The sequence below is a fragment of the Arvicola amphibius genome, chromosome 5 (genome assembly GCF_903992535.2).
Source record: "Arvicola amphibius chromosome 5, mArvAmp1.2, whole genome shotgun sequence".
NCBI classification, from domain to species: Eukaryota; Metazoa; Chordata; class Mammalia; order Rodentia; family Cricetidae; genus Arvicola; species Arvicola amphibius.
In genome coordinates, this window is record NC_052051.1 from 101548849 (window position 1) to 101568914 (window position 20066).

The following is a 20066-nucleotide window of genomic DNA, read 5'->3' on the forward strand; positions in this document are numbered from 1 at the left end:
TGATGAATGAATTAATGAATGAAGAGAAAGTGATGAATGAATGAATGATGAATGGGGCATGGTCTAGAGATACTTTCCTTGGTGAAGCACCTCAGTCCTGCCTCTCCCAGCTCCTCATTTGGGGAATGCATTATACACAGCTGAATTATACACAGGGGAGTTTCTAGTTCACGGCACACATTTACCCCCTTGCTTCCTTTGGAAGCTCCAGTTCATCATGAGATATGTTCTGGGGTGGGGAGGTGGACCTATGTGTGCTGCCACAGGGCTTCCCGCCACCCTCAGATAATAGACAGATAGGACTCATCTTTGAGTGCAGTGTGGGGCTTCTTCCCTTGCCTCATTCTCTGGTTTTTGTTGACGTTTTTTGTTTTTGTTTTTGAGACAGGTCTTAACTGTGTAGCCCTGGTTGGCCTGGCTTTCCTAGAACTCAGTAGATCCCCCCACCTCTGCTTCCAAGTGCTCAGCTTAATGGCATGTTCCACCACACCCAGGTGACTAAGTATCTTAATCTGTGGGCAGAGATGTACTTTTTTCCTCTTTAAAATATTTATGTTAACATTATTCTAAAACTATAACTGTAGGCATAGGATCATTATTGTGTCATCAACTTGATAAATCTCTTTTAAACATATTTGTGAATGCCAAAAGGGTTCATAAAAGAGCCACTTTTGTTAGAATAACCCTAAAAAGATCTTTCTGAGTAAAGAGTTCTGCCGCAAATTTGAAACACAGCCCCTCTCCCTACCTCATTTGTGGAGTGCTCTAACTTTGACAATCCTAAAATCTTTGCCAAAGAATAGCCTATGCTGTGGGGTCTGACAGTGCTGCCTCTAAGTGAGCCAGGGACTGAGAGAGAAACGCTGTGCTTAGGGACCACAGGTGCTTCTCTCCCCCATCACATATGGGGCACTTCACACGGCTCTCACACCCTGTCTCCCTAATTAGCCTGCAGTCAAGCACTGATATTTAAAGCTGTAGTTGAGCTGTCCTGGCTTCAGATCCTTATACGGCCCTGGCAAATCACTCTCTACAGAAACTCAAATGTATAAGCTGCTCATATGGAAGAAAAGTAACATTCCCTTATATCTTTTCCAGTCTGTTCTTTGTTTCATTTATGTAAAATGGAGAGAAATTTATTTTTCTTAGACTCTTGGTGGTGGGTTACTTCTCCCGGTGATGAGCAAATTGCTGAAAATAGAGATTGTTTTCGGAGACCAAAAATAGTCACAGGTACAGACACTGTCAGCACAAAATGTGTGAATGGAATATATTGGCGTGGCTGGCTAGAATTTCTGAACATTTAAGGCAAACACAAAAGATTCCAGTTGAATATAGGCTGCTCAAGGATGACCAAAGAAGGTGACTGATGACCTTCATGCCTTTAAAAAATATGTGTTTATTTCTGCATCTGTGTGTGTGCCTGTATGAGTTTATGTGCACCATGCACATGCAGTGCCTCTGGAGTCCAGAAGAGGGCATCATATTCCTCTGGAACTGGAGTTAGAGGGGGTTGTGAATTCTCTGCAGCAGTGGTAAGCACTCCTAACCAGTGAACCATCTTTCCAGTCCCCTTAATAACTTTTAAAGATTTAGCTTCAGTGTAGGCTTGGGGTGAATGTAAGCTAAACGGGACCTCCGCACCAAGCCACAGATGAGAGTTCACTGCATACAGAGAGCTGTTCTGCAGATGGTCTTGTCTAAACTTGGGAAGACTCAGACATTAGTTGTTAAAAAGAATCAAAGTAGATTTGGCATGCCTTATGCCTCAAATTAATTTCTTAAATCATTCTTTTGTTGACAACCCCTTAGTAAGACCAGAGCTAGGATCCTGGAACACCTGATGTATCATGAATGCCACTTTGGGGAAGCTGTGAAACACCGGGGTGTCCTTACAAAAGGGTTGACTGTGCATGTGAAGAGGAGAATGGGACATTGTGGCTGTAGTGGTCCATTTGGTGGCATTGGGTAGAGCAAAGAGACAGAATGAGTGACCTAAGAAACCATTTCAGTTAGTATACAGTGCTGACACCAACATTTTATGTATTTGTTTATATTTGTAGAACGCCCCAAAGTAATTCATAAGCATTGCCAGACTGATTCTTGGACAAACCTGCAGATTATTTTGTAATTGGGTTTGGAAGTCCATGACTGGTAAGGTGGTAGAATTCACATTTTTTTTCCATGTTTGGGGCTTGCCAAGCCTTAATTCAAGCTAGTTTGTCTCATCGACTCACAGAAAATTCCATTTGTTTTAGTAGGCAGAAATGCAGTGACTAATTTATGTGGTTCAATAATTGCTACAGAGCATAAGCTTGCTGTGCCTCTCTGCCCAGCGCCACCACCACATGTCAAATGCAGGGAAACTGAATAAATCAGCAGGACATTGGGCCTTGGGCTGTCCTTTCTCTGAAGTCGCTGTTCACAGAGAAGCCAGAACTGAAGCTTTGCTTTCTGAGAATAGGAAGGGATTTCTGCTTTTGTTTGTTTGTTTGTTTGTTTGTTTGTTTTGTGTGGGATGGTTCTTTCCTGTTTTTAGAGGGGAAAATTGCCACCTTCCTAGAACATTTATAAAAACAATGTATAAGTTCCTGATCAGTAGCCGAGGCATCTATGTGTTACTACCTCATCAGGGCTGCTGGGATCACAAGGTGCACAGCACCTGGTTTCTTATGTAGCTTTTGGGATCTAATTCGGGTCCTCATGTTTGCAAGGCAGGCACTGTACCAACCAAGCCGCCTCCCCAGCCTCCCTTACCTGCTTTCCTTACTACTGAAGTTAACCAGGTCCTGAAGTCATAGCATGGACATAGTGCTTTGACCCTTTGTTTGAAAGGTTGGCAAAGAGAGCAGATTCTGTCCCAGAGGCCACATGTTACATCATCTGATAATCAACTGACATTTCTGTCTAAAGGACCCCCTGAAGGCCCAAACCCAAGCACCAGCCCTGTGCTGCCATTGACTCTTTGTGCTGTGGCATCCAGTGTGATCTTGCTTCTTGTAGTTTGACATTCATCTTGATGAAAACATAAGAAGTGAGTTTAAAAAGTGGTATCTTGGGGCTGACAAGATGGCTCAGCAGTTAAGAGTTTCTGTAGCTTGCCGGGGATGCAGGTTCAGTTCCCAGCATCTATATGGTGGTTCTCAACCATCCCTAACTCTGGTGCTGGGGGCTCCAGTGTTCTCTTCTGACCTGGTTCATATGACATACCTGCAGGTAAATATACACACATAAAATGAATAAACCAAATGAAAAAATTAAAAACAAAATTAACCTTTTTAATTCTTATAATTTCTATCTTCATTGGAATGTTTGTATGGTCCAAAGCCAGGCACATGGGCCTGAAATTTGTGTCCCCCGGTGAGCTGGAACAGTGGCCCTTCAGGTGGCATGTAACATTCCTATTTGCAAGAGAGGACTATGACTCTGGTCCTGTTTTCCTCCCAGGAGCAGAATGGAGTGGCTTTGTCTCTAAGATGATGTCATGCTCCCCCGTGCAAACCACACAACTTTCTGCCAGGCAGGGGCAAGTGCTTTCACCTTTACATTGCCATGTAGGTTATGAAGCAAGAAATTATAATGAAACCTTAGAAGTTCAGAGTGTATCCATGGAAAGTATAGATTATTTAATTCTCGTCTGAGGCTAATGTTTAGAAAAGCCTGAGAAATATTCTCTTCTTAGTCACCTGGATAATTTCGGATTGTATAGATGGAGTGGCAGGCTGTGTCACGCCACCCGGCTAGCTTTACCCAAAATAATTACACGGAAACTGTATTCTTTTAAAACACTGCCTGGCCCATAGTTTCAGCCTCTTATTGGCTAATTAACCCATATTTAGTAATCCGTGTAGCACCACGAGGTGGTCGCTTACCAGGAGATAGCTTAACCTGCATCCATCTCGGAGAGGAGAGGCATGGCGACTGACTATGGCGACTGCCTGAAGCATCTGCCCAACTCTGCTTCCTTTCTCCCACAATTCTGTTCTGTCTACTCCGCCCACCTAATTTTCTGTCTCTTAAAGGGCCAAGGCAGTTTCTTTATTAATTAACCAATGAAAGTAACATAGACAGATAACTCTCCTCCATCAGGATTGAATATATTAAAGTTGTGTCTGTAGAAAATCATGGGACTGGGAGAGCAAAGATGACATCAGCACGGAAGTAGAATCACACACAGTCAGGAGATGCACACACACACACAGAGACATGCACACACACGTGGGGAAGGGGCACAGACACACACACAGAGACATGCACACACACATGGGGAAGGGGCACAGACACACACACAGAGACATGCACACACACGTGGGGAAGGGGCACAGACACACACACAGAGACATGCACACACACGTGGGGAAGGGGCACAGACACACAGAGAGAGACTTGCACACACATGTGGTGGGGAAGGGGCACAGACACACAGAAAGAGACTTGCACACACATGTGGTGGGGGAAGGGGCGCAGACACAGTGATTGGCTGAGAGTTCACAAGGACACTTCCTCTCAGGGCAGAGGGCATGCCAAGCCAAAGCTGTCAGGCCTAAAATCGGAAAGCTGGCGTGTATGGCTGGACAGCTAACAAGCAAACGACACCACCAAGTCAGGTGATCACAGAGATGTCTCACTGAGAGACTCTGAGATTCCACCTCACCCTGGTCAGAGCGCCTGCATCAAGAAGATGGATGGCGAAGAGTGTTAGAGAGGGTTGGGGTGACAGTGTTCACTAGTGGTCAGAGCATGAACTGGCACAAACATGGTAATTAGTGTGGAGGTTTCTCGGAGGATTACAGTTGATCTTCCAGCTATACTACTCCTTGACATTCCACATCTTACCACAGAGACATGTGCTCATCCTTGTCGATTGCTGCTCTGCTCATAGCAACAAGAAAATGGAACCAACCTAGATGTCCTCCATCAGATGAATAGGTAATGAAAATGTGATATAATACACACACACACACACGAATTTTATTTAGCTATCAAGAAAAATTAAACTTTGGGGGAAATGGATGGATCTGAAATGTTTTGTTAAGCTAGTTAGAACACACTCGCACAAATGTTCTGTCATGTAGACCCTACTTTTCAGTGTTTACGTATGCATATATGTGTGTGTGAGCGGAGGCTCTGAGACCAGACAGGACCATCAAGAGGGCAAATAGAACACAGCAAAGGCAAGAGAACGCATGACATGAAAATCAGTAGGAGGCCCCTATGAGTGAAAGAGCAATAGGGAGGGCAGGGAGTTGGAGTCGAGGTCCATAGGAGAATCAGCAAAAACAACTCTTGCTTTAAAATGTACAGTGAAATCTAATCCTTTGTATGATAGTGAATAAATAAATCCCCCCGAAGTTTGGAAGAACATAGATTATGACAATGCTCCAGTCAACACAAATAGCTCATAGGCATCTATATTGATCCTGTTGCTGTTGATTCAGATACTTATTGGAATGTGTTGAATGTGTCAGCCATGTTTTCTTTTAGAAAGGCTGGAGCACTTGCCTTTCATTGGGTTATTTTTCCTCTTGTTCTGTCCACTTACGGCTTTCACCACAAGGGCCTACCACGGCAGCATTTCCAGCGACTATAGGTGTGTTCATTAGAGACCTATCACCACAAGAGTTAGAGGGGGGATTGATAACGAGTTATCCAGAGGTTTCTAAAGCTCATACCTGGTACTGCTCTCGTTGTCTGCCTCTGTCCATGCCCTGGCGTACCTTACTGAGTGCATGGTTAGGTTATGAAAGGATGGTTGCCCTTGGGAGAACGTCATCCCCTAGGGCCTGGAAGGAGGTGACTCAGGGCTGGGCTGCAGCGGCCCACCTCATTGTTCCCATGCATTTTTCAGTTTCATCTGCCCATCATATTTGGTGTTCTTCATCTTCTGTAACTACAAACCATTCTTACTCAGTGGGATGTATTTGTCAGACACAGATCTTCCCTGCTTTGTGTTTAGTTTTGATTCTCAGTCACCTGGAGGAAAATTTTCATCTCCCTGGTTGGATGCCACCGAGTTCTGGGCCTTGATGCTTCACCTTCCATCTGTCCCTTGCTGGGAAATTTGAAGGCTGCTTATTACCCCGTGAAAAAATCATTAGGAAAATGCATCAAGCGCCAAAAGTTACGTCAGTATGTAAAAATCACATCAGAGGGTCCAAAATGCTTTCAATTTTGAATTATTTATCCTTAGTAAGGTTTTAGATAATTTATTATTAAAGATGGTGAAAGGTGATCACGTTGTACAAGTAAGTGGCTTCACTTAGTAAGTGGTCATTAAAGAAAACAGTGAAAGCTATTGACTGGAAAACAAAAGAACATTTAATAGAAGTGTAGACAAGTCATATTCACAGTCACATTGTCTGGGATCCAGTGCTGGCAGGTTGTTCTCGGGTCTCGGGGAAAGAGAACTTAGACCATGTGTGGATGCTGTTTTCAACTTAATACCTTGAAGCGGGAAGCAGAGTGGCATCAGTTAATGAAAGTACATGACTCCAAGCACAGTAAACATCTAGGACGTTTGCAGAGAGCCTATAAACTTTAGATTTCGGTATTCCATCCAGTCATATTTAAAACATTTATTTTATATCACCAAATACTGTCTGTTACAGAAAGGAGTCCGAGGCCCTGGGAGAAACAATTGCTTTTAGGTCAGAAGTAGGAAAGTTACCAGTTGAGCCTAGAATATTTTGTCACAACAGAAAATAAGGAAGGACTTTATCCAAAGAACTGAAAGGCCAACCCAAATAAGCACAGATACAAGCCCACGCACACGCAAATATGTCTTTTATCAGTCAAGATTTAAACTGCAATAGATAAAGCATATCAAGTTTGCTAAAAACTCTGTGACTTCATGGTTATACTTCATAAATAAAAATAAAAATCATGTTGGCCAGAGAATATTCAGTGCAGAGTACCGAAGCGATCAGGATCTACTCTGTGTTGTGTCCATGATCTGACCCCTGACCCCAGGCTCTCTCAGAACGGAATTCCTCCTTGTGGGATCATCACACATAATAAGTTAAGAATGACCAGCAGACAATACGTTAGAAGTCACTAATGAACTGTTGGGTCTAGGCAAGTATCTACTGTCTAATAGCCTGACAAAAGGATCCGGACAGCCTCTGATTCCTAGTGGAATTTCGACGCCGCAAGAGGACTCTTTCACCTCGCTCCCCAGATAAGGGCCTGAAGCAGACACAGCATGCAGATCAATCATAGGATATAGGAAAGCTAAGTCCAAGGCAATATCAAACCACACCGTGTGTCAGTTAAACACAATAGTCATTTCAGTGTGCTAACACTGTTGTGATTGTTGCTTAGTGTTTTCTAATGTCTTCATCTTTCCAAAACTCTGAAATATCTATAACTGAAATGACTTAATACTTGGCCTTAACTGTAAAATAATACGGCCTGAGCCAGAAATGGGATTGGCCAAGGGCAGTTGATGGAACTATAAGTAAAACAAGCTTGGTCGAAAATTGATTGTTGCTGACTCCAAGAAGTAGACTCTCTTAGTTAGGGTTTCTGTTGTTGTGAAGAAACACCATGACTACCGTTACTCTTACAAGGAAAATATTTAACTGAGGTGGCGGCTTACATTTTCAGAGATTTAGTCCATTATCATCGTGGCAGGGAGCATGGTGGTTCTGAGTAGGGCAGCATGCGGGCAACATGGTGCAGAAGAATTCAACATCTTGATCCAAAGGTGACAGGAAGGGCACTGTCTCCCTGGCTGTGCTTGAGCATATATGAAACCTCAGAGCCAGCCTCCACAGTGACACACCTTCTCCAACAAGATCACATCTACTTCAGCAAGGCCACACCTCCTATCAGTGTCCCCTTGGGGGCCAGATTTTTTTCAAACCACCACATTCCACTCCCTGGTCCCCAAAGGCTTGTAGTCATATCATAGTGCAAAGATGCATTCAGTCCAACTTCAGAAGTCTCCATAGTCTTTAACAGTCTCAAACTTAATTAAAAGTCTAAATTTCAAAGTCTCTTCTGAAATTCATATGATCTCTTAGCTGTAATCGCCTGTAAAATCAAAAGCAAAAAGCAAATCACATACTTCCAACACATATAATGGCACAGGATATACATTCTCATTCTATAGCACAGGGGAGGGAGCACAGTGAGGAAACACTAGACCAAGGCAACACTGAAAACCAGATGGGCAAACTGCAAACTCCACGTCTCCATGCCTGATGTCAAGATGCTCTTCAGATCTCCAGGTCCTTTCGGTTTTGTTGACTGAACTCTGTCAACACACTTCTTTCCCTTGGGCTGGTTCCACTCCCTGTTAGCAGCTCTCCTCAGCAGGTATCCCATGGCTCTGGCATCTCCAACATCTTAGAGTCACCAAGACAATCCAGGCATCAACTTCATAGTTGAAATGACCTCTCTAGGCCCCCATTCAAGGACACCCCTGACATATGCTTGGTCTCAGTGGCCTTCCATAGTTATAGAGGCAAATTCCATGACCTGTTTCTCTGTCCTTAACTTTAAAGCCTGAATCATGGCCAATGCTGCCACATTCTAATGCTTACTGGGAATGGAACATGGCCCCTCCATTCAATTACATTTTCACCAGCTTTCTGTTTTCGATGGTATCCTTCACTGTCTGAGCTTGGCTGTCCTGACACTGGATCTATAGCCAGGCTGGCCTTGCACTCCGAGATCTGCCAGCCTCTGCCTTGCCTTTGGAGTACTGGGATTAAAGGTGTGCATTACCGCCCCGGCTCTAATCTGTTTTATTCTTTTCTTTAAGTTGGTAATTTAACGGGTAGGTGGCATCTTGCCCTGAAGTCACCACTCCCTTTATTCCATTTCTTCATCTGTTCATCTCCTTGAACATTGGATTTAGCTCCATTCCACTTCCTGGTGCTCCTTTTCTCTGCAAATTTTACTTGTTCCTTTTCATTATAAAGCTTTATAAGCATGAACACTAGTAACCACGTGACAGAGTCTATACTAGGTTGTTTTGAGATTTCCTCTGCCTACAGAATTAATCCAGAACTCTTCACTTTAGCCTCAGGCAGACTGTTTGGATAAGGAAAAAAAAAGCAGCCACATTCTTCACCCAGATATCACAAGACCAGTCTCTAGGCCACAAACATTCTTCCTCTGAAACCTCCATGATCCAGGCCCCCATGGTTCAAATCACACCAGCACCGCGGTCTTCCACACTCCACCTAGCATGGCCCTAGGTGGAGCACTTAAAGTGTTCAATTGCTTTGCTAATCCACAACCACCTCTAACTCCTGCTTCAGGGAACCCAGCAGCCTTTTCTGTCCTCTATGGGTATTACACTTACATATGTGCACGCGCGTGCGCGCACACACACACACACACAAATAAATTTTTTGTTTTGTTTTGAGACAGTTTCTTTCTGTGTAGCCCTTGATGTCCTAGAACTAACTCTGTGAACCAGGCTGGCCTTGAACTCACAGAGATCTGCCTGCCTCTGCCTCCTGAGTGCTCGGATCAAAGGAATGCACCACCACCACCCTGCAACATAGATCTTTTTTTTTAAAAAAAAAAAAAAGAAACAAGATTGTTGTAGATTGTTGTGGTGCACAGTGTTGTAAGCCCAGTAACTTAATGTCCCATAAAGACTTAAAGTCAAAAGTGAGGCTCTAAATTCCATTAGAAATGAAGAATCTCAAAGCCTGAAGAACGTTAAAGTCTAGATGGGAGAGATGTGATGTGACGTGGCACCACAGGAAAAAATTACATGAAATGTGGTCCAAATAAGCAGTTAACAAGGAATTGAGGGGAGAAAGGACAGCGGGTGGGTTTGGCTGAGTCAGGCCTGCTGCTCCCTCTAGAGTAAGGCCTCTGATACGTCCAACTCCAAACCCCCTTTCACCTGAGAAATTTTTACCTGAGCTCAGTTAGGTAGGTAAGTAAAATAGATACGTGACTCAGACGTTTATGACAGTAAATCATAAAAAACTTTAAAATAGTCCATTGATAAACATGTGATTTTCACCACAAAGCTGGGCAAAATAGCTCACACCTGTGATCTTAGCCATGGGAAACAGGCAGAAGTTCACTGCAGGTTCAAGTCCAGCCTGGTCTACAAATCTAGTTCCAGGCCAGCCAAAGCTAGATAGTGAGACCCTCTCTCAAAAATTAGAAAAGACAGGAAAAAAAAAGATGAAAGCAAATTTGCATACTAGAGATATAGGTGCTTGTTGGTCTTAGCACACTACAATCCAAAAATGCATTGTTCTGATCCTTACGTGCTAAGGACTGACAGCGGGAAAATATTAAAAGCCTTGTTTTCTATAATGAAGCCAGTATGTTTCTGTAAGAGCAGCAAGCTTTGTATGAACATCCAAAATGACGTCACTTAACAAAACACAGTAGTCTGAGATCCGAGCCAGGGTGTCTCAGGCAGTGCTCGCTAGCCTTTTGAGGTGTCACGGCGGGCAGTCAGGAGGGCGTGCAGTCGGGAGCACGCGTGGTACATGTTCTGCATGAAGGCTGAAGTTACGACTCCTGAAGCAACACGGCCAAGCACTGCCGGGAGGGCTGTGGGTCCAGTACACATCCGATTATGAACTAAGTTGGCTGTTGCATGTTCCGAAACCATTTACTGTTGCCAGATTTTCACCACCTCCCTGTGCCCTTCTCCCTTCTACCATGGGGTATGTGTGGGGGGTGGGGGGTCAGGACCCACATGAAGAAGCTTCGTTGTAAAGCTCCACCAGTAATGTCCTTCATGATTGTATGTCTTTTATATTTCTAAAGTAATTGTTTCTCTTGTGAGTAAATCAACTTTTTCATTTGTTTTATCCTAGTTGGGGAATGGCGGTCAACGTGTATTCTACCTCGATAACCCAAGAGACTATGAGCAGGCATGACATCATTGCATGGGTTAATGACATTGTCTCTCTGAACTACACAAAAGTGGAACAGCTCTGTTCAGGTAAGAGGCTGTCTTTTTAGTATTTACCCGATGTGTTCACTGGCAACCGAATGTGACTTAGGAACCACACGTGACATATTTGGGGTAAGACAAAAACATACATATAAATATAGCTTATACTTGGAAAACTTGGCTATACCTGAAGAACACTGGGTGGGAGGAGGGATGTCTGAGACCGTCTAAGAGCACACAGCCGTCCAGATGTGTATGAGCTGCTTCTGGCTTGATGCCGGCCACACCCCTCTGGAACGCTGGCTCCTAGCCTTTTTTCCATGGCCCTGTTGTTACCATGTATGTGGCTTCAAACACAGTGGAGCTTGGGCTGGTGATGCAGGGCCTGAATCCCAGCTGCTCAGGAGGCTGAAACAGGCTATAACACGTTCAAGGCCTGCCTGGACCCTACAACCAGTTCAACGTCAGCCTGGGTGACCTAGTGGGACCTTGTTCCAAAACAAAAAGCAGCTGGGGGTGGAGCTTAGAAGGCTTGTTCGGAGGAACAAAAAACAAACAGCAACAAAACGCATAGTGGATCTTTAGGGCTTCTTATTGCCCTTCTCAGTTCCATCACACGCATCTCTCTCCCCGGAGCCTCAGCACCACGTAACACTCTGAGCTCTCTACAGCCTCCTTCCCTTTGGCAGCCTGGAGTTCTCCTCCTCTTTGTGTGTGTAGTAACATCCTGTTCACAGTTTCCTCTGCCTCGCCTCCTGTCAGCTCTGGGAAGCCGTCCTGGCTCAGTAGTTTCCCCGCCAACCCCGCCCCCGGCCGGGATCACACCTGTCAAGCTGTGTCTGTGGACTCTCCAGTCCCCGGTGGCACCACGTTCTTAAGAACGGGCCTGCAGTCACTTTTTGTCTAATGCCTGCACCCTGCTGAACCTGATACTGTGTAGTTCTGCTGGAATGCATATTGGGTTAAACCTGTTTGGAAGGAAGATGCAATTTCAAAAATAAAGTCTGAGTATGTTAAAGTAATGTGCCTTTAGCTTTGAGTGTAAATCAAAATAAAGCTAATAAAGCTAAATCAAAATTGTAAACTAATAGAAAAAGAGACACCTTCTTTGCCTGTGGCCCTAACATGGACATGGTATTGGGGAATATAGTATTATGAATTTGTTTTATTTATTTATTTATTTATTTATTTATTTATTTATTTATTTATTTATTATGTATACAATATTCTGTCTGTGTGTATGCCTGCATGCCAGAAGAGGGCACCAGACCCCATTAGAGATGGTTGTGAGCCACCATGTGGTTGCTGGGAATCGAACTCAGGACCTTTGGAAGAGCAGGCAATGCTCTTAACCTCTGAGCCATCTCTCCAGCCCTGAATTTGTTTTTTGTAAAAGTGTTTAGATGCAGAGAGTTCTATTTTTGCCTGCTTGTTGGTATCGGACTGTGAACCCTTTCCAGTAGTCATACACAAAAAAATGATTTCATGAAGTACTATCAGAATTTGGAAAGTCCCCAGTAATAGATTAACGTTTCCTTTCTGCTTTGAGACGCACCTCTGACTGGGGAACAAGTGTGCGTTCCTGTTGGAAAGACAGGCGGTGGTCTCTCCACAGCTTGCAGTGCTTGTGTGAGAAACCTCAGACCACTAACAGTCAAGTGCAGGCCTCCCAAACCTGTCCGGCACCAATTCCATCTCCTTAGTTTAATCTTGTCTTCAGCAGTAGCATTTGGCAGGAAGAAGTGGTCTTTCTATTTATTTATTTATGAATTCATTTCTCTGCTCTCGTTCTAGAAGACTCTGAAGGCAGGTAGGACAGTGCCTCTCAGATGAGAACAAATCCAAGACCAATGACCTAAGTAATTTGTTCTCATCATGCTTAAGAATGCTCAGATTTATGGAGTATAATGTGTCTTGGGTATTTATTTTGGTTCCTTGTAGCTTATAAGGTGGTATTTGATTTTCGTACTGTACTCTGGGAAGACACTCGAAGGTCACCTGCACGCGTTTCTGCAGACTATTTTCCATGCTGTCGTTCCTCCACCCCCACCCCTTGAAGACTTAAACTCCACACCTGGTGATTGCTGCTCTGCCCTTCACCCCTCTATTTCCAGCTAATAGATCTCCTCAAAGCCCACGCTAAAACAAACGTCAATTAGAATGGATGGGATTCTAACTGTGCAGAAGTTCACTGAGATGTATAGACTTTGGGACTTGTTACTTTTGGGGTGTGTGTGTGTGTGTGTGTGTGTGTGTGTGTTTAATTTGGAAGCTCTTTCCATCCAAGTACTAACCAGACTTGACCCTGCTTAGCTTCTAAGATCAGAGGAGATCAGGCACGTTCAGGGTGGTATGGCCGTAGACAATTTGGAAGCTCTTTACAATAAATACGAAAATAAATAAGTAAATCACATGGAAATACCTTGTAATACATTCAAAATAATGAAAATTATTCGCTCTTATTTCTTGTTATTGTATCCCAAGGATGTAACTTTATGACCACTTTCTTTGAACATTAAATCTGGGTCATGGATCTGTATGCATATTTGGATTGCATTTATTTTTTGCAAAAAGCAATCTGTTTCAGGGAAAGCAGAGGGCTGTTCCATTTTCTACTGCTGGCCGCCTAGATCTGCTTTGAAATCTAGTCATGTTGATTTCCCCTTGTGGAATGGGAGGTTGGGCCATGAGCACATCACACTAGTTCAGCTCAGGAATAACTTTCTGTTTTCATTCAGTCTTTGTAGAATGTATAGGGCTTTAAAGGGGGGGGGGGGAGAATTTTGTTTGAATTCTAGTTCAGACCACTTTAGTAGATAAGATGGGAAAGGTCAGTATGGTGTTAAAAGTTCCTAAAAGCATCCTCCTCGACTTGAGATGACAGAAAAGAAGTGGGCCGTGCGCAAAGGGGGAGGGGTGGGGAACGAGGCAGAGGGTTGCCTCTCTTCCTCACCCTTCACCCTGCCCTGCCGCCCCATGCTTCCTTTAAAACTTAAACCTACACCCACCTCCCCCCACACACCCTTCATGACTGTGTCTGGATCTTCTCTCCTAGGCTGGGTGTAACTGCAAAGCTAGCCTTCCCAGCTGGCCCTTTTCTGAAGCCTGTGCATTCTTCCCCTATCCTTCCCACCCCCTCACAGGACAGGAAGCCCTGGCAGCAGAGACCAGCAGGCCTTCCACACTGACAGGGACCACTGCCAGTATCATCTCTCAGCCCGTACTGGCACCGTGGCTAGTGGAAGGCTCGGCTGCTTGCCTGAGCATCTGGGTATTGAACTAAAATGTCATTTAGATGAAAGCACTTTTGAAATTTTTAAGTATTTTTCTTGATTGGCTTTTTGTAAAGGTAGAAAAATGATTAGGGTTTGATTCGAGTTCAATATGTGTTTCTCCAGATTGGTTCAAGCTTTGTGTTGGATCAGGTTTCTGGAATTTTTTTTTTCTTTTTTGTTTTTCTTATTCTGGGAAAGCTTCTGAATTTGGCTGATGAAATTGTAGTTGCATTTACAAATATCAGTATATAAGCCAGTAGAAGGGAATATGATTTGTAACACACACTGGGCTTCTCGCAGGTGTGGTCATCGGGCATGTTTGGAACGTGGAGGATGAGCCCTCTGGGCCTTAACCCTGATTGGTAGTCATTCCTGTGCAAGGTAGCAGGTTCTTTGTGACCATTTTTGGCTACAGATCTGTGCTTGTTAAATAGGTTGGTTCCAGCCTAGCTCTGTGTCCCCTGGGCCTTCTCTCTTGTGTCAGCAGAGAAGCCGGGTTAGTGATGAAATCAGCTCAGAGGCTAAATTTAGTAGGGCTGATCTTACTGACTCTCTCTTATTGAAACCAAGTAAGGATATTCCGTCAGTGTCTGCAGGCCCAGGAGTTCACCTAGCTTTATAAAATCAGAGGTTTATTGTTTTCTCTAAGAAAGTGAGCCATTTCAGAATGACTGTGGTTAGGTATTGTGTGCTAACAGAATATTATCTGTGCTTAGAGGCATCCTGTAGATTTTGTTTAGGCTAGATACGTTTTCTTCCTAATTTTATTTGGCCAGCTAATTTTGAAATCCATTTACTTGGTTTCAAGCTTACCAAATAATTGGAGAAGAGAGGGGTAACACGTGATAGGCCATGTCTAGGTGTGGTTCAGCCGGAGGGTGAATCGCTGCAGTGGGTAACATATTCAAGTCTCCACCGATTCACTGGCTAAATACAGCTTCTTTTTTTTTTTTTTTTTTTTTTTGAGTAGAGAATATAGAATGTAGGAGGGGTTTTCCTCTCTTATAATTTTGTATATTTCCATTATCTTGGTATTTTGTTATTGAAGATAAACATAAATTGGTGGGATTGTAGGGTGTTTGTCTGGGTTCGTTTGGTTTGGGGTTTTGCCCTGGAATTTTTGTGAGCGTGTTGGCCTGCCTTTGTAATGCCCAATGCCAGCGCACCGTGGAGTATACATTTACCTTGACTTACCAAACTGCTACCTGGAATTTATGGTTTTTTTCCCCCCACATTGGCATGTTTGATCCTGGAAACAGTTGCCACATCTCTTTGCTGTGCTCCTTCAGACCATGAGTGTAGCTAAACAGCAAACATGTTTTGGGCCCTGAGATAAATGGGGCCAAGATCATTATCCTTGAGGGCTTCAAACCCTGTTCAGCCAACTCCTGCCCTACAGAAGATGAGACCACAGTGGTAAGTAGCGCTGAAGAGAAATGGAAATGTGCCAAGGAGAGTGTAAAATAAGGGAGGTAGGACAGAGAGAGTCAGCCGGAAGGACATCCGACTCTTGGGGCATGGCAGGGTGCTCCCGAGTGACAGAGTGGCGGATGGTCAGGAGGTACCCCAGAAAGGTTGTCCTTCTAGTCGGGTGGGATGACCAAGGGTGTTGGAGCCCACATAGGAGGCTGAGCTTCTTCAGTGCACAGCTCCCCACAGCAGGGTAGCCTGTGCCCCCGTCTCTGGGAAGGCACATAGTCATGCTCAGGCCTTGGATTCATGCAGTACAGAGTGCGTGAACACAGGTGTGAGGCCACTGTGCATGTATAAGATACCTCCAGGAACCAGAGACTGGCTAGATTCTCTGGGAGGAACCAAACAGACATATTGAAGTTCCCGAAAACTGGGCAGGTGTCACATGACTGTTAGCTCTGACACCCTGTATCCCATTTTCAGCCTCCACTGGAGCCCCTTCAGCGTGATGATAAGCCCCATAAATAAAGACCAATCAAAACCAAGCAGCCAAGTGAAAGCAGACAGCTTGAGATGCGGTGTGTGTCCTACGGACAGCTCCGTGCGCGTGGGGTGCGCGTAGTTTTATATCGTGAGATGCGGTGTGTGTCCTACGGACAGCTCCGTGCGCGTGGGGTGCGCGTAGTTTTATATCGTGAGATGCGGTGTGTGTCCTACGGACAGCTCCGTGCGCGTGGGGTGCGCGTAGTTTTATATCGTGAGATGCGGTGTGTGTCCTACGGACAGCTCCGTGCACGTGGGGTGCGCGTAGTTTTATATCGTGAGATGCGGTGTGTGTCCTACGGACAGCTCCGTGCGCGTGGGGTGCGCATAGTTTTATATCGTGAGATGCGGTGTGTGTCCTATGGACAGCTCCGTGCGTGTGGGGTGCGCGTAGTTTTATATCGTGAAAAGTCAAGGGACACACATTCATGTTGAACTTAATAACATCACACAGATAACAGGAATAAAGCAAAAATGATGACATTATTAGAAACTTAAACTAATAAATAGTGAATTCTTGATAAGATCACAAAAATAACTTGAGGAATTAATTCAAAGCAATGCCCTTAGCTGTGCTCTGTATTTTGTTCTCAGTATTTTCTGTTACCTGGGGAAATTATTACGTGTGGTCGATGTATGTATGTGTGTCAGGATTCGGGTTGAATGTCTTGCAGATCCACAACTGTCCGTTGTCTGTGCTGGGCTCCGCCTGTCCCTAAGCCTCTCACTGTATGATTGTGCTTAGAGAAGAGGGGCATGCTCCTTTACAGAACAGTGTGAGTTCTGGAGCTAACGGGAGCCCTGCATCAACGCCATTGACTTTCAGGCCTGAGGCTCTGACTCCAGGGCCCAGGTAGCTTCTTTAAGGGATGTGGGAAGCCTTGGTGGAGCCAAGTACCTGTGGGTTTTAAGACTTGATGGGTATGTAATCGTGGCTACCCATAGGGCCCCTCCCCTGTGACCTTGTCTGTTTTATAACATGCTTATTTTATTTGGTTGCATTTTGTTTTGAGACTACTTTCCCATTTAGCTTAGACTGGCCTCAAACTTTCAATTCCCCTGCCTCATCTTCCCAAGTGTGTCCCTAGTGATCTAGTGGTTAGGAGTTAGTGATCTCCTGGATACTTCCATTACAGTCATATACCACCACGCATAACCCCAAATACTATTTTTGTCTTGTTTTGTTTTGTCTTTTGGTTTGGGTTTTGACTTTTTGTTTCTTTGTTTGGGATTTGCTGTTGTTATTTTTGTGTTGATTTGTTAAGACAAAATCTCACTAGGCTGGCCTTGAACTTTCGGTCCTCCTGTCTCTGCCTCCTAACTGTTGGAATTACAAGTGTGAGCCACCAAACTTTACTTACAGTGAAGTCAAACCTATCTTGAAGTCATTCACCAGGATCTATAAAAAACAATATCCTTACAAGAAAAATGTACGTTCCAATATAGTGAAAGTTATTTTAGATTTTTAGAAAAATAAATGACTCAAGTTTTGGAGAAAGTACATATGTCAACTTTAAATAAATTAGAATTTACCATTTAAAAAAAGTTCTTTCCTGCCTCTCCCCTACCCTATCCCCCTCGTTAACTCATTTCTGCTTTGGTCATCTGACTAAACCCCTGAAGTAAATGCTGGGCAGTCCTCACATTTACTTGAGTTCCTTTTATTACTAGAATTGTGCTTAGATAACAAAGCGTATTGGGACGAACCTGGGAAATGTCAATAAATCTGTTATTATACAGCAGTATTCTGTCATGTAGTGCAGTGTGCATGGACGATTTGAGGCAGCTGCTCCCAAGTTCTCTGGCTGCTGGTGCCTTCCATGCCAAGCTGGGTCTGCTAAACTATCTCCAACCTTTAGGGCCCCTCTTGGGGAGCTGTGGGGAAAGGAGCATCCTTCTGCAGAAGGCTGTTAGGGACACTGTTGGTGTGTGTGACACCTGGTGAGCTGGACTGGGGAGGGACACTGTTGGTGTGTGTGATACCCGGTTAGCTGGACTGAGGAAGGACACTGTTGGTGTGTGTGACACCTGGTGAGCTGGACTGGGGAGGGACACTGTTGGTGTGTGTGACACCTGGTGAGCTGGACTGGGGAGGGACACTGTTGGTGTGTGTGATACCCGGTTAGCTGGACTGAGGAAGGACACTGTTGGTGTGTGTGACACTCGGTTAGCTGGACTGGGGAGGGACACTGTTGGTGTGTGTGACACCCGGTTAGCTGGACTGGGGAAGGGACACTGTTGGTGTGTGTGACACCCGGTTAGCTGGACTGGGGAGGAACACTGTTGGTGTGTGTGACACCCGGTTAGCTGGACTGGGGAGGGACACTTGGTGTGTGTGACACCCGGTGAGCTGGACTGGGGAGGAACACTGTTGGTGTGTGTGACACCCAGTTAGCTGGACTGGGGAGGGACACTGTTGGTGTGTGTGACACCCGGTTGGCTGGACTGGGGAGGGACACTGTTGGTGTGTGTGACACCCGGTTAGCTGGACTGGGGAGGGACACTGTTGGTGTGTGTGATACCCGGTTAGCTGGACTAGGGAGGGACACTGTTGGTGTGTGTGACACCCGGTTAGCTGGACTAGGGAGGAACACTATTGGTGTGTGTGACACCCAGTTAGCTGGACTGGGGAGGAACGGCAAGAGTGAGGAGCCCTGACCTGAAAGCAGAGGACAGAATAGTTTCCACGTGAAGAGGGATGTGACAAGGCTCCCAGTTCCAGGGACAGGAGGAACCCAACACCAGAAGAGTCGCCTGCAGAGGCGTGCTCTACCGAAGTGAACTGCAGGCTTGTGACAGTTCGTGCACACAACTCCACTCGCGTGTGCTCAGGCCTCTCCATGGAGTATACCTGACCACATGTCCCTGGAGTGATGCTGGCAGTTTCAGAAGAAGTTCTCTGAGAAAATGGGGTTCTTACCCTTAATTTAACGTGCTTTTAAAAATAGACACATTCTGAAAATCAAGGCTTTAAAATGGCTTCTTTGAGGCACCCTCCTCGGAGGATGCTTAGAGCCAGAAGTCAGCATTGGTCCCTGCAGCCTTCCTTAGTAACTCACGCTGATGCTCACTGAGGCACTTCCAGCCTGCTGCTCACCTGCCTGTAACTGACACTTGTCCGTATACACCCGTCAGTCTGTCCCCTGGCTTCACGGCTCCCACACACCCACTTCCTCCTTGCTCCTGACCTTGGGAACTGAAAAAAATGATGCTATGAGTTTGACTGACCCCATCTGCAGGATGATGGCCTTTTTCTCCTTAGACGTTTGTCCTGACTCCCGTAGTGTGTCTGTGTCCCTGCGTTTGTTTTACACTTGGAGGGGCTGCATTTCTGCTGGGTTTTCTGTTGTATTTTTCTGTTTTTCTGAATTCCGTATTGCAGTATTTTTCTGGCCTTTCAGAACTCAGTTACTTGGCCCTTTAGATGAGATAATTTTCCTTGGGAAGAATATTATAGGGGGCTCATTATGTCGCCCTGGCTGTCCCGGAACTCATTACGTAGACCAGGCTGGCCTTGAACTCACAGATCGGCCTGCTTCTGGGATTAAAGGTGTGTGCCACCTCATCCAGCAGTTCACTAGCTTTTCATTCACCAGTAAGCAAAGGGGTGTCCCCATGTGCCACCTAGATAGGCATTTGTTTAGAGGTGACTTGTCACCACAAAAACTAGACCTGTGGACACGTACATCTTCAGAGTCTTGCCTCCGCGCCAGGCTTATCTTCATTTCAGTCTGTCTCATAGTCCAAAAGCAAACAGACAAAAACAGGCAAATAGAACAAAACCTTGCCCGTGAAAGCATAGAAGCAGTACTAGAAACAAGTGTATAAAAAGCCCTTCCTAATGCGTGTGGGTGATGTCATTGCTGTCTTGAACTTTCTGTCCTCATGATCCCAGTAAGAAAACTTGTTCTCTACCTTCCTAACTTGTTTTTTATTTGTGGTCAAAACTT

At 44.9% G+C, this 20066-nt stretch overlaps 1 protein-coding gene across 2 annotated transcripts in view; it reads left to right on the forward strand.

Moving 5' to 3' along the window:
• Nucleotides 1–20066, forward strand: part of Mapre2 (microtubule associated protein RP/EB family member 2) — a 139074-nt gene that overhangs the window by 71636 nt on the left and 47372 nt on the right. For both annotated transcript variants that reach the window (XM_038331658.1, XM_038331657.1), the window contains one exon: nt 10806–10933. In XM_038331658.1, the coding sequence (XP_038187586.1) occupies nt 10813–10933 (121 nt within the window). In that variant the 5' untranslated portion in view covers nt 10806–10812. The remainder of the gene's footprint in view (nt 1–10805; nt 10934–20066) is intronic.